The sequence below is a fragment of the Bombus vancouverensis genome, chromosome 8, assembly GCF_051014615.1.
Source record: "Bombus vancouverensis nearcticus chromosome 8, iyBomVanc1_principal, whole genome shotgun sequence".
Classification (NCBI taxonomy): domain Eukaryota; kingdom Metazoa; phylum Arthropoda; class Insecta; order Hymenoptera; family Apidae; genus Bombus; species Bombus vancouverensis.
In genome coordinates this window covers 17595026-17610609 of record NC_134918.1, presented here as the reverse complement: position 1 = coordinate 17610609, position 15584 = coordinate 17595026, and the positions used below count along the sequence as shown (strand labels likewise).

General features: G+C 30.4%; 2 protein-coding genes across 7 annotated transcripts in view; both read right to left on the bottom strand.

Moving 5' to 3' along the window:
• The window catches only part of LOC117159596 (uncharacterized), a 40104-nt gene extending 37444 nt beyond the window's left edge, over nucleotides 1-2660 (bottom strand). The window contains exon 1 of the mRNA XM_033339576.2: nucleotides 2325-2660. The gene's annotated coding sequence lies outside the window, so the exon portion shown is untranslated. The remainder of the gene's footprint in view (nucleotides 1-2324) is intronic.
• Nucleotides 2661-9344: 6684 nt separating this feature from the next.
• Nucleotides 9345-15227, bottom strand: Tango10 (transport and golgi organization 10). Of its 6 annotated transcripts, XM_033339591.2 has the most exons (4): nucleotides 15098-15227; nucleotides 14370-14612; nucleotides 14136-14276; nucleotides 9345-11944 (listed from the first exon to the last, which is right to left on the bottom strand). In XM_033339591.2, the coding sequence occupies exons 2-4, from the start codon at nucleotides 14466-14468 to the stop codon at nucleotides 10685-10687; spliced, it is 1500 nt and encodes a 499-aa protein (XP_033195482.1). In that variant the 5' UTR covers nucleotides 14469-14612; nucleotides 15098-15227; the 3' UTR covers nucleotides 9345-10684. The 6 variants fall into 6 exon arrangements, with proteins under 6 accessions (XP_033195482.1, XP_076476704.1, XP_076476703.1 ...); XM_076620589.1 differs by lacking the exons at nucleotides 14136-14276; nucleotides 14370-14612 and having other exon boundaries at nucleotides 15098-15185; XM_076620588.1 differs by lacking the exons at nucleotides 14136-14276; nucleotides 14370-14612; nucleotides 15098-15227 and adding an exon at nucleotides 12982-13130.
• Between the last annotated feature and the right edge of the window lie 357 nt (nucleotides 15228-15584).

Sequence of the window (15584 nt, the reverse complement as noted above, 5' to 3'; positions counted from 1 at the left end):
CTCTATGGATACTTCAAACATCTGATGTCACTATCATGATACGTACTACATCGTTAAAGATTTACAGTTAATCCTTCCTTTATTATTATTTTTTCTAAAACACTGAACTATATTTGTAGCAAAACTTTATTAAATTAAATACTTTGTAAAGTTCCATTTAAGTTAGAATGTCAACGATAAGCGAAATATATTCTAATAATCTCAGTTAGCAAAAATATACATGTAATCTCAAATTTTTTGGTGCTACATAACGTATAAGAACCATTAAGAAGAACCAAAGGTCATCAATATGCTTGAATATGAATTACGCAATCCAGCAAAAATTTATACTTTCTAAACGTGTACTGTATGTAGTTAGCGATATATACTACCGTCCATAAGTTGTTACACATATAGTTAGATAGGTTTCTAGTAAAATGGCGAAAAATTGTCATATATAATTTAATTTTAATTTATAATTTAATATAAATGATCAGAAATAGAAAAAAATGTGATCGTCATTAGAAATAACAAAACAATATTGTATAACTTGAGAAATCTTTTTATAAAAATGCATGAAAAAAAATATCATGTAATGAGTAAAAAATTGTTTAAAAGAAATATCGTTAATATCGACAAATATAAAAGAAAGTAAAGCAAAAGTAAAAAAAATTCTATGAAATAATCGAATATTTTCGCAATCGAATGACATAACAGACAAGATATAATGTTTCGGTCTATCTTATATAATAATTAAAAATACAATATTATAAAACTACTATAAAAATTACATACGATAAAAAAATTTATATATACACATGTATGCAAATAAAAAATCTTTTCTATACAAATAATTAATATTAAATTTAAAAATAAATATAAACATTTCCAAAAACTTATTTTCCGCCTACATTAATTCGATTGATTGAAACTAAGATTTTCGGTTTGGTCGACTTTTTTGTTCGAGTCCGATGACTTATGGCTGGCAATGTAGGGGCATAACAGGATGCTCGTGCTTCTCCGATGAGCACGAAAACGTTTACCGTACACGCTGCGACAAACCTCTATTATGCACGCGTGGCAATAGAATGAAAGTCATTGTTCGCAAGGAAAGACGTCAACGACAGGAATACAAATTACATATTTTCACCGATAACAAAATATTAAATCGGAAGCTTACTTAATGTTGATGGAAAACTACCAAATCACTAATTCATAGAATAAAATGCATTCTTAAGCTATGTTTCATTAAATGCACCTTCTATAACGCATGTTTCATTCAATTAAATATATTTCCTAATTTTAACAATTTCTATAGTTTTCATAGAATTACACATAGCTAATGCTAAGTAATTAATTCGGTTAAAAATATTTCCTAATTTGCACTAAGTGTAGCTTCTATACTATGTAATGCAAAATTACATATAGTTAATGCTCAGTGAGCGATTCGATTAAATACATTTTCTAATTTCACCTAGAATTATTTACTTTAATGCTTATATAACTATAAAAAGGCAACTTATTGATATAGTTACGCTACGTATGTATATTTTCGTGTTAAATTGAAATACAGAAATGCAATACAAGAAGAAAAACACGATGGAATCATGTTATGAATTTTATAAAAAAAATCACAAAGCGTATATATTATCATTTCTTCCGTTATATGATCTGAGACTAAAGATATTCATTCCAGCATACTAAAGAACCATCTTTGTCAATCTTCATGTATCATATACACAAGGTGATCCAACAATCGTGGTTCAATAGGTAGACAAACATTCTACGTAAAAAAACAGATCGAAGATATAAAATAAAATTTGTTCATACGATGTTTAGTTTTGAAGAAAAATTTGTAAAGTACAATTTGAACTTGGCTAATTGGCTTGAACTGGACAAAGGTAAATAATCAATAGGACGTTGTTCTACAAACTATGTGTGAAAGTAGTTTCCGAGGAAACGAAATTTGAAAATTGATCAAGTACGCGTGTATCAAGCGAATTCTTAATCAAACTTTCAAATCCTATTTTCTTGTGAATGGTGTATTAAACCTTAAACGGAAAAATTTGATTCCACACTTTTTATTTATTCTCGCATATAGTATAACTATAGTATAACTGCTGGTTGTTTATTTCAATCCAGTCAGTAATTAGCCAAATTGTACACTAAACGAATTTTAAAATTCGATTTTACTAAAAATAGAGTTTGGTATGAAATATTTTATTCTACATATATTTTCGATTTATTTTTTCACGTTGAACCACCCCTTTGTGAATTGTATGACGATTTCTGGGACACCTTATACAATTGAGAAGTCTAACTGAAAAGTAAAAGTAGACACTTACCAAACAAAATTTCTTCGGAAGTAGAAAAGATCAATCCATTTGGACGAAGCAGGTTTCGGTCGACATGCAGCTTGCGGATTGCTTCACGAGGATTCGTTTGGAAAACTGTCAAACAATTCCGCCAAGCACAAACTTTGGAAACCTGACGCACCACTTCACATATTTTCGTGTGAAATGTATCGAGTCATGTATTTGAGGTTATGTTTTGAAAATTTTTGAAAAAAATTTCGCGTGTTAACCCGCCTAAAGCTGCCTATATACAGTAGATATAAACTGCAGCGTGAAGAACATCGTCACGGAACGAGCGTTGCTTCTCTGCTGGACGAACTGAAGCGAATTGCGAAAGATTCACGAAGTCAGTCGTGCTTACCTCGTCCCAGCCGAACTCTCCCGAACCCCGAACCACCGAGCCGCTGTGATTGGCCCATTTTCTCCCTAGTTCACTGGACGAAATCCTGTCTCCCTGTCCCCTCCCTTTCTTATAGGAACTCAAAGGTAACAAGCACGAGTGACTTGTAGTCAGTGATGGGATTGATACGATGCATATCGATGATACTCGAACAATTCACGAAAATATTAGAACATTTACCACAAAAGACTGTTATACGTATATTGTGTTTGTTATATAAAACATTTTGAAATTTTATTATCAATGAGATGAGAATCGGCTATCTTCGTTATATAGGTTAAATTTGAAATCAATCTAAAAATGCATACAGAGTATAAAAATTACGGGATATTCATCGCAAACGTATATTTAGTGAAAAATCAGTATACAGTATGAAGAACTATCTCAAACACATCATTTTCAAAAATGGTTCCGTCGAATGTTGAAGTTTATACATTATTAATATAATAGATAACCGAAATATCTTAAATACTTTTGCGATCTCTGTGAAATATGTATTTGTATACTCGCGCTAAATACATATCGTGTAGCTTCTATATGCTCTTTCAAATTAATTTCAAATTCGATCGATATAATTAGGATAGTCTGATAGTTGAATCTCATCTTTTTACTTATTTTGTCACATAGAATCATCCTCTTACCATTCGTGCCATGATTACTAGAACATCCTGTAGATTGATTTCTACTTTGCGGGTATAATATTAGTATTAATATTTTCATGCAGTATCAATTTTTATATTAAATATTGAAAAGGTATCGACTATTCTTGATACCTACGATCTTACGACGTAGAATCAAAATTCGTAAATTGATATCGATGCGGTATCATTCCCAACGCTAACGAAGCACGAGTGACTTGTATCTTGAACAATTTCTAGTTAATGTCTTTCAGGGAATCCCCGTGCGATTTTATCTTGCTTTTTTTTTAAGCTAGTCAGTGTGTATAAATAGAAGGTGAAGTATAAATATTGATATACGGAAAGAATGCAAATGTATTAAGGGAATTATCTTATTAGAAAAATTGCTGTAATTCTATTAGTTTCATTCGATCAATCAATGTTCTTATCGTTCTTTTTTCTTTTTGTAAGCTTCGTTTATTGTTCAGGATGATTGTGACTGTTGACATGATCTTTATACCTACGAAATAGAAGAACGTTTGAAATTTTGTTTGGATATCGTTGAAGCGCAAAAGAGAATCGATTATTTTAATTATTACTTATTTTATTTTGTATTATCATCGACTTTAAATTATATACAGTACTCAGATTTAGAAAGCTAGAATCATTTAATCATAAAAAATAAAAGAATCATCCACTCTACTTGTTATATCCTTATACAGGGTGGTCGGTAACTAATGGTACAATTAGGTACAAAGTGATTCTATGAAAAAATAAGTAAAAAATGTGGAATAAAATTCTTTCATACGACGCTTCGTTTCTTAGACTATCGAGTTTGAAAATTGATCAGTATACGTAAACTTGGCTAAGTACAGACTAAATTTGGATGGAGGTTATTATATATGCAAAAATAAGTAAAAATTGTAAAATAAAATTTTTCTTGTTAATCCGTCATTTTCAAGAATCTAATGTTTGAACGTGTTAGTTAAGAACTGATCTGATGATACACATAAATTTTTAAACTTATTTTTCTCGAAAAAAAAGCATCTTAAGAAAAAATTGTATTCTAAACTTGATTTATTTTCGCACGTAGTTTATTTATCTCTACACGTAGCTTATCCTGTTGATTATTTACTCTTGTTCAGTCCGGAATTAGCCAAGTACACTTATCAAATTTTCAACCTCGACTTTCTCGGAAATGAAACGTACAAATTTTTTATTTCATTTTTCCGCCTTACTTTTACTCATAGAATCACTCTATACCCAATTGTGTCAACAGTTACAGGTCACCCTGTATATATACCTACTCTAAATATTTTCTAAACCTTCTATGAAAATAAATGAAATATAACATATAAGCTACTTTCACTTGACTGCATTTGGATTAAGAAATATCATAATTAGTTTATCATGGATAATACCAATTAGGAGAAATAGAATAACAATCGTCTCAGTTTATGATAAATAGTAAAATAACAACAAAGTATACATATTTTGCAAGTAAGTATTTACACATTTTTAAAAGTTGTTGATCAGTTAGAAGAAACTAGTGTAGGTTATGTAAATTAGAACCTCATTAAAATTTTGCTTGTTTTAGCAACATCACGCGGGTTAGTACTATGTGCATTGGCAATTAGTGCTAAAAACGTTCAATACGAAAACTGCAAACACAAAACGGTCATGATGTATATTTTTTTCAGTTGTTTAAATATAAAACAACAATTCCAGTTAGTGGTTTATTAAAGAATGAAAGTACATATTACATATATGAATATCGAAACGTAGTTCAAGTCTCAAGGGAATAAATCATACTTGAACTTCTAATAGTCTAATAAAATGTGTTTTGTCACGTGCCACGTGACGAACAGAAAACGTGTTAAGATGAATGGTTTTATTTTAGGTGATAGACTGGCACGTGTATCGGTGAATCCTCTTATGATTATTACAATTTATATCAATTTCCTTCTCCACGTGGACTCCTTTTATTCGTGGTCTCCCACATAGAATTACACGTGTCAAGATGAACAAAGAAGCCTCATGTGGCGTCTAACGAACGTATAACACATATGTACATACGTATACGTACATACGTACACATATGTATATGTATAATATAATATAAAACGTACAAATTACGATGATCAAGGTAGCAAAAGTAAACACGATAATCAGCGATAGTTTCAAAATTAAAATTTTCAACAAATACATTATTATAAAAAGGACTTTTTTATTTTTTATCCAAATAGTACTGGGAATTCGAAAATCCAAAAATTCAATACACTCAAGTCGGATCATAGCAAATCAAGGAGTCTTTCTTTATTGGAGGAGAGGGGAGAGTGACAGAGACAAAGACAGAGAGAGGCAAAACGTACAAGAGTCAAGTATATATCAGTATATTTTCGAACCTTCTTTTACAAGATTTACAATTTGCTTGCAGTTTATATTTTAATATCTCTATCTGATATTGTAACCTAAATAATTAAATTCACATTAATTATAAGGATGACTCAGCCGAAATTACCATTAAAGTCTCCTCCTCTTTTCCTCTATTGGAGGATATGTGCCACCATTAGGTACGACTGTCGTATTACCTCGAGGAAGTAATCGAGGTAATTAATAACATATTTTATTCCAAGACGGATTTCTTCAGTCGCACAATTTTTCCTTTTCATTCTTTTTTCGGGCATGTATCTTGACTTTATACAAATGTTTTAAAGCTGCTACTCGATATTCTTCTCCTTTGGTGCATAACGTGCACGATAAATTTCTGCGATCTCTAAAAGTTCTCCCAGCATTCGCTATAAATTTGGGATTGAAGCGTAATGATGTTAACGAATCCTTTGAAATGCCATTCTTAAATTATACATTGAGATCTACCTCCATACTGTGCTCTCAGCAGATAAACGACGACTGCTTTTCCTTAATTCATTAAAAGTTGTTGCAGAATCGCAAAATATTTTAACTAAATCTTGTTTTTCGATTGTATACAAGAATTCCCGTGACGTCACTTTTGCACGCATATCCGTATAAAATTCATCCATAGTTTCTACCTTGCGCAACATGTTACCGTTGGATGACTAATTATCTCCATCAATCTCAATAAACGTTGGCTCAGCGTTTATATTGACTCAACATGTCTTGAACATAAATTCTTACAAACGAATCTTATTCTTCCTACGTTGAACCCAAAGTTGAATTTTAACATCACCTGCCGTATTTAAAAATATACTGCTTTCGGGTTGTTTCCCTCGACAATTCCATCGAGTCAATTTTACCATGATGGCAAAAAATGAAGCTATAGGAATTCCGATAGACAATCGGCAAACTCGTCATTCCACTTTATGGAAGCGTTCTCCCTCTCTCATCTATTCTTTCGCCGACCGCTAATTCGACTATTTTATGAGTACGACTATCATCATTACTTGTAGTTGAATTATCGAAGTCTAACGTAATCGAAATTTAATCCAAATCTAATTCAAATACGAATGCAATGGAAATCTAACCCAAACTAAACTCGAACTCACTTATCTAGACATAGACTTATTTCTCTAAATGATATCATACCTTTAACCGTTTTAACGCCAAGCAGCGCCCTCGCTGTTTGCGTACAGTGGTGAACTGCGTCGCGATGTTTGGTCACGATCGTCAATTCGAAGCGCTATCGCGCTGCATGGCACAATCCGGCACGGATAAACCCCTGGCACTAAAACGGTTAGGGTTCTGGGGTATGCGCTGAGCTGCTCGATTCAGTCCTTTTGCCAGAAGGTTCATCGTCTAATCTACTCCGTGGACAGATCCTTTCAGGGCATTGTTATCATCTTACGCTCGCCGTGGGGCATCATGACGTCTGTAACATTAGCGCCTCTTACAATTTGTCGGCCAAAAATTATACATTCGCGACGCTTAGAATTCGTCGTTAAACCAAAATTCGCGATTTTCGATAGTTCGATGAACCTTAAAAGCAATCGCTATGAATCTCGTTGCCGGCATAACACATAAATACAGTATATAAACTTATTACGGTTCATATAATTTAGTCAGTGTTTGATGAATAAGGAAATTTGTATTTATTTGTAGAAGTCCATGTTCCCGAACCCAAGTAATTAAGCCACTTACTTTGAATTGGGTAAATTGGATAGATTTCATTTTAAAGATACCATAAGATGAAGATTCCTAAAATTAGAGAGAGAAAGGGAGGGGAATAAAAGCGAAGGGTATCTTTTACACATGCAAACGTTCCCTGCCACGTGTCGGTTTCTTCTACGTGTCGTTAAGATAAAAGAAATAGGGCATCGCAGGATAAGCAAGGAGAATGAGAAAGCGCAAAGGTTGAAGAACACCGTGCTAGTCGCGCTGCGACGAATCGTTCCATGATCGGTGACCGAACTGTAAACACGTGTAAGACGACGCTGATTCGAGATAACTGAAATCGCGTATAAGATACTTCTTCGTTCATTAGATACTTAACGTTCATCTGCGTTAATGATTGTACAAAGAATGGACGAGTATCTTAGACTTTACAATCGTAAAACCGTTGAGGCCCGCCAACTTGTGACGCAGTAAAGAAGGGGGCCTAACTTAAGGCATCTTCGAGTGTTTTCGCGTTCTCTTCGTAAAAAGCACAGAGTGACGAAAGCCAGCCGACCGTCTCAGAGTTTCGAGCTACACGTTTTCTTACACACGCAAGCCAATATAAAACAGAGTACAAAATAAAATAAAACCGGAACAAAGAAAACGAAACAGAGCTGGTGTATTTATCGAAAGATTATTTTCTCGTGGATTTGAACAGGACTTTTCTTAAATCATTTTCTTATGGCGTCCAGGTAGCAAAAAGGAACAAAGTAATAGAAAAGGATTAGCGGATATCAGTGATCTTAAAGAAAATAGAATACTATAGACATTAGTAAGACGTCAGGCGGATTATGTACGACACGTATACGTACTCCATGTGTATGTGTGTGTGTATGTATATGTGCAATTTGACTCACGAATATTAGATTAGGATTCGATTAGTTTACGTTAATACAATTTTTGGCGAATGCATTCGTGTAATAGTATGACTCATGAGTGTGCTAACAACTTATTCGGATTATTCTTTCTCTTATTCGTATGTCATAACAGAGTGGTTAAAAGTAAATCCCTTCAAAACCGTGAAAGTGTAGGTTTTCGATAAGTAACGTGTACGATGAGATATTTTCGAGAGTCAACGAATGGCTATGTCTCTACCGCTCATATGTTTATGCTTTACCAACACACTTGGTAAGGATATACGATACACCACGTGGAATACAAAAGTATAAAATAATGGACAAGGGACGATGGAGTGTTACTTTTGTAAGAGGATCATTCCTTTCCGTGATTGCAAATGGATGGTATCGAATCGAACGGAGATCAGCTGAGCATATAGAAATAACAACAGTGAAACAAAGTTCAATCGTTTAATTGAGAAATTATTGTAAACTATTGTAAAACGTACAATATATTATAAACATAAAATAAAAAGGTAATTTGTATACGTTACTATGTAATGTTTATAGAAATGGAAACTATCTCAAGAGAATTTTTTTTTAATATTTGTAGAAATCACTACCCAAAAGAATTTGCAAATCATAATGAAAGAGGAAGTACAAACATTTAGAAAATTAAAATAAATCTTGTCAAATTAAACCTTTACCTTTTGAAAATATTCTATCATTATATTATACCCGTTTCCAAAAGAAAAAAAAACGGATAAAATTTCCTTATATATTGCCAATAAATGTTATGAACAAAAATAAAAAATAACAATTATTTTTCAAATTTTTACGAAAAATATCAGCAAGAAAAAGTGAACCTTTTTTTAAATAAGAAATAGTGATTAGTAAAATCTAAAGATTTCATCCTTCTGAAAAATGAAATTAGTAAAAAATATAAATATCTTTATATATTCTAGTTACGAATAATCAAACAAAGAAAAACATTTTAAAAACATTGAGGTTGATTAATTCCCATAAATTAAAGAAACATACGATATATATTTAACTGAATAAAAAATTTTACATGTGGTTTAGTGTGTTATCACTATATTATAGTGATGTGAAAACGTACTGCAAATATACAATTTTAATTTTGAATAATTACAAATTTATCTCTCTTACGATGTATGGAATATTACAAAATATTTCTTATCGTTGTCATAAATGATAATCCATTTGGACCGATGAAGATTTGTAAAACAGAACTATCGCGCATAATTCATCTTGATGTTGAAATTCAAAACCTACGCTGCCCTTCAGTTATGTATTTAATTACTATTAAAATCCTCCAAATATTTACTATATCGACGATATCAATGTGATTTTATATACAATAAAGAATCGAATACGCACAAAATTTTAAAATATTTTCTATGGCTTTCTTAAGATAGCTTTCGTAATAAAGCAATACATTTATATAAAAGATAAAAAAAAAACATTTTTACAAAAAAATATCTCGGTTGATATCGATAACTCGCTCATTCCACTGATTAGGATTTTTTAATGTTGTAGAAATTAAAATTTTTAACAATACATACATTTCTCCTATACATAAAACCGCCGCTCGGTTACTGCTTAAAACAAACCTAATTCTTATCATTTTTTATAGTTTATTGGCATATCTTCTTGTTGGATTTGGATGTTATTCTATCCGGCAACAAATATTGACACATACTTTGCAACGAATGCACAGTTATAGACACAATAATTCACTCTAATGGTATCGACAGTTCTTTGCGAATATCTCGGAAATTAAGATCGAGCGCAGGTTTCACGTACAGGAAAAAGTTGTTAAAAATTTTAATTTCTATATAAATAATAATAATGTATTAAATATTAATATTAATATTAAATATATTACTAAATATACTTAAGATATTAAAAAATCGAAATCAGATAGGTGGATTAAATATTGATGATTATCGATTTCATTCGTTCTTGCAATAAAATGAATATAAACTCACTAATTTTTTGTTATACAGAGTGTAAATTAACAATATTCTATCATACACAGACGTCCGCTTTAAAAATTATGTTATTCTAAATGAATAATTAATAGTAATTAACAATTTTCCCAGAAAAAATTAATGTGATGGAAATTCATGGAACATTGAAGTCTTTTAATATTTTATTACATATTACGATTTAAATACAAAACTTTATCTTAGTCTAATATTAAAATGTCGATTTATCAAAAGAAAAAAATTCTAGGACATACGTTGAAGACAAACTTAAAAAAGATGACCCTTCGTATGAGTCCAAAATATTTAAAGTCTGTAGTAAGATTTCATTTTATATAACCCAAGAAATCTCTCTGTCTTAGTTAGCTGGTGATATAACAATATGTAATTTGAGCATATCTTTATTTGGACCTACTAGAAAAGGAGATGTATTTTCCGAGACGGAACCCTGCTGCGGGTTAAGTTCCTCAAACGGTAAAAGATCGTCCAAATTAAGAACACGTTCTTTTTTACTAAATCTGTGAATAATTTCTGTTACTCTTGCAATATGTTCAACGCCATCCTGTAAACCATATATTAAAACACCTATTTTTACACGCATATCAGCATTACTATTTACAGATGGATCCTTACAGGTGAGTGATAATCTAACTGAACGTTTCACATGTTCGGGCATTTCTACGGTTCCTTGCCACACTATTAAGAAAAACTTTTTAAACCAAACACCTTTTGGATATATATCTACAACCCATTCACACGCGCGGTCACCAGCATACTCTGCTAAACACGAATGACTTGAAAATACGAGCGTTCTGGTGTGGTAAGAGGGTAAACCATGAAAATTTTCTATCGTAAGTAATGAACTACAGGTGTCTATAGTGTATAATCTCGGTTCAAAAAGTAATGCACCATCTTCTTCGTTTAAACTTACTTCTTTAACTTTATCCAGCTGACCAGAATGAAATGACATTCCTATAGACATCCGTTCTACAAAGAATTCTTTGTATTTTTTCGTTAAAGGAAATAAAAGTAATTCTGCTAATTGTCGAGGAGACATCATTGGAAATCTAACAGGAGACATCACAGCTATTACCAATTGTTCTAACGTAGCTTCTAATTCGTCGTGCGACAATTGACTTTTCAACCGATTTGCCTGATGATCCAACCAAGATTCTAAACATTTGTATAATGTCATTTCATCCTTTACCACTAAACTACTTTGATGTAGCAACGATACTAAAATATCTAAATCAAAATTTCCAAAGTCTGCAGTTCTGGCCACCAATTCCAAATTCCACTTAATAAAATTTTGACATGCTTGAGTAATATTGTGATGACCACAATTTGACGTATACTGTAACCATGATACTAGAGTGCCGTGTATGGCAGCTAATGCAATATGATTTTGCATATAATCAAGGCACAATGATATTAAATCCTTAACATTATACTTATCGGCTAAAGATAATATTGGTAGAACAACTCCATAATTAATTCTTATTTGACCAGTATAAAAGTACCGCAAAAACTCACTAAATATAGGTACACATTGTGGCGTTTCTTGGAGGGTTACTCTACTTTCCTGTGACTCACTCCACTGAGGACTCATTAACATTACCTGCAATAAGAAAAATTAGAGTATATGTTGAAATGTTAGCTAACCAAAAAAGATAATAATAAATATAACGTTAGGTAATTATGTAAAATTTCATCGGCTTCGATGACTTTGAAGTATATCGTCAACATTTTAACTAACTTTTTTCTATATATATATATATATATATATAATATATATAACCATTGCTCAATTTCCGAAAAGTTTACAAAAAACTTCAGTTAAATTTAGGTTTCAGTTACACTACGTTTTTGTGAAGACAATTGTGTGGCGGTGACCGCATTTTTAAAATATAAGTGACCCGCAGGCAGCGACCAATAGTGATGCTGTCACAGACCCAAAACTATGCTCAAAATTCAATTAATACGGACAGATTTCGCGAATATCTTGGAAAGTAAGGTCGACCAACGTTTATATGTATAAAAAGATGTTCTAAATGTTGATTTCTACAACATATTCAAAAAACACCGAATATAACATATTCAAAAAATTCCGAACTCGGAGAGAACGGAAATCGTCAAGAATCTATAAACACCACAGTCGTGACACAATGTTAGCAGTGATCACTAACACGCAATTTCAATTAGATGCTACTGAAAATATTTGTATTTTGGTCAAATCACCTATATAATCATTTTTTATTATTATTCGATTTGGGGATAAAAACTCAGAATATTTATTAAAGCAATGAGAACCCAAAGGAACACGTATGTATCATACTGAAAAGGATATAAACTGTAGCAAATGAAAAATACAAAGAAGGAAAACACAAATTATTAACATGTACAATATGATGTATGAATACATATATAGTGAATAAAATAATCTCTACAGCAAAAGAAATTTGGAGCTGTCCTTGGCATATCTCTTTTAGCAATTCGAAACCATGCCTTTTCGTAGATTACTATCTTCAGGAACGGTACATTTCTGATATTTTTATTGAATCATTCTGACATTGTGGAACAAAAGCCATTTATAATTTCTTTTTTCATGAACTTCCATAGCGTTTATTAGATTCACAATCAGGAAATCATTCTCACTTTGTGTTGACTTGTACATATTGCAGACGACGCGACTGACTTGTGACGTCACGCGTTCTTGGAGTAAATTCGGTAAGCGATCGAAAATGTTCGGTTTTATTAATTTTTAATTGCTTATAACTCTTTTATTTTTAATAATTCAAAAAAAAGATACGAGTTTAAAATGTTTGCTTTCTGAATCCATTTACATAATAAATCAAATTTACATAATCTTTATTTTGCTACAATGTAAAGGTTCTTAATGAATTAGTTAAAAATCTTTTGTAATTTAATAAGCCCAAACATACTATCAGTCGGTCTATTTTAAATAAGGTGACTGTTTGGTGATCTTTTTTTTATAATGTTCTCAACACATTTTGAATACAAATAAAGTCAGATAGAAAAACATAGTAGTGCAATGTAAAATGTAATTTGTCCTCAACTCAGTTGTATTTTGAAAATTCTTGTTAGATATGCCAAAGTTAATCATTTTTAATATATGAGTGAAATAAGAAATATGTCAACCTATCATTATTTGGCACAATATACGTATTTTATAAGTAAATTAAATTCCACTACATAATATTTACTTTACTGCTAAAATTTAATTACATGGATAAGTATTTATATCATATGTACAAAATACGTTATTAAATTAGTGTTATCACCTAAAAGAAAGTAACTATACAGAAAGAAAAAAATCAACAAATTATAACAATATTTCGCCATAAAACGCTTTGATTTCAAATAAAATGATAAATATACATTGAATATATGTATATAACACCATTGTACTTATGTCTGAATTAAGTTGTATCTATAAATTACTTTTATTACTTTATCATACTAAATGATGAAGAATGAATAATAAAACAGAAGTACCTTCCACTTAAAAACTTACTGTTTATTAATATAAAAATTTGCTAGAAAAAATTTTACTGGTCTACCAACATAATTATATTCAATACGTTTATATCTTTTGAAATATACTAAATATACTGAATGAATTATTAATATCAATTTACATGAGGAAAATGTTACTATATACTAATTTACTTTTTTTAATAAAATCATATTCTTTTAAGTTACATTACCAGTTTAATGACATCCTGTATAATGAACAATTATGTGTTTTATTTTATCTTATTTTACATTCTACCTTAAAATTTACTTACTTGGAAAACATCACTTGAAGCACAAAGTATAAGGCGATGTGCTGGATATTCTATACCATTAACAACAAGACAAATATCATTCATAAGACGTTCTGCATATAACGTTGCTATTTTTAAAAGAACTGTACGCGAATTATCCACCTAAATAGAAAATATAATAAATTCAGTTCTTCAAATAAAATTTTGTTAATCTTTCTTTTGTTTAAATGATAATTTATATCCCTTAATAACAACCTCTATTGAATCTGGACTTTCAGAATTTCCAACATTATTTGGAACATTACTAGATTCTTCCGTTTCTTTGTTTGTATCCATCTTCGAAGAACCTGTCATACTTGATCATCACTGTTTCTTTTGGACTAACTTTTAATTCCACTTCTATAGCATAGTACTCAAATTTGTTTTATAATCAGAATAATGGCCTGAATAAATATTCATCTTTTCTTTATAAATTTTAATGTTTTAATACTCTTATAACTGTAAGAAAGAATATATAATATATAGTGCATATGTATCTTTATTAACTAACTTATTATTATTAAAAGGTAAACTAATATATATATTGCAATATTTTGTATAATATAAAAGTATACATTATATCCTCAAAAAAGAAAGTAAATTGAAAAATAGTAATGGATTTTAATAAAATTGTTGATTATTTATATGTTACTTAAGATTATTAATATATGTAATGCATATGTTTTATAAACAGAAACGTTATATGTTTAACAGTGGTTATGTTTATCTTATATAAAGACATTGAATAAAGTAGTAATTGATAAATTTTAATTTGTCAAAGACTGTATACGATTGTAATGAATTAAAAAGATTTTGCTAATTAAATACGAAGGAGGTAAATTGTGAAACCTCAGTTGTCTATTTTAATATTAAATCACTAAGATATATAAACTCTTTTATTAAACTATGAAAGAACTATCACTGTTTTTATTTTGTATACATACGTTAATATTCAACTGGATTTATTTCATATACAATTTCGAAATGTCCAAAACTTGTAAAAACCACATCGACGTGAGATAGTAACTGAACTGATTTGAAAGTCGATTGTATAAATACATACAAGACTAGTGATAAAGTAAGCTAAGCGCTGTAGTATATTCAGCGCGAATTTTGATACAAGTTTTAGAATTACTTGATTCTTAAAGGAAATTTCAAATATACTAAATAATTTAGTTAACGAAATAATACACGAATAAATAGTTGTCTAATATGACTATGGTTAATCGATATAAGATATATTTATTTGATAAATTTAAATTGATCGATACATATTACGACTACTTTCAAATTTGGAAATTTTAATTTCCATGTAGTTTTTTATATTTTTGTTGGTAAACAAGATTTTTATTCAAAAACTGAACAAATGATTTACAATGTATGAAATAATCTGTATCATTTTATTATATGTATAAGATTCAAACAATAAAA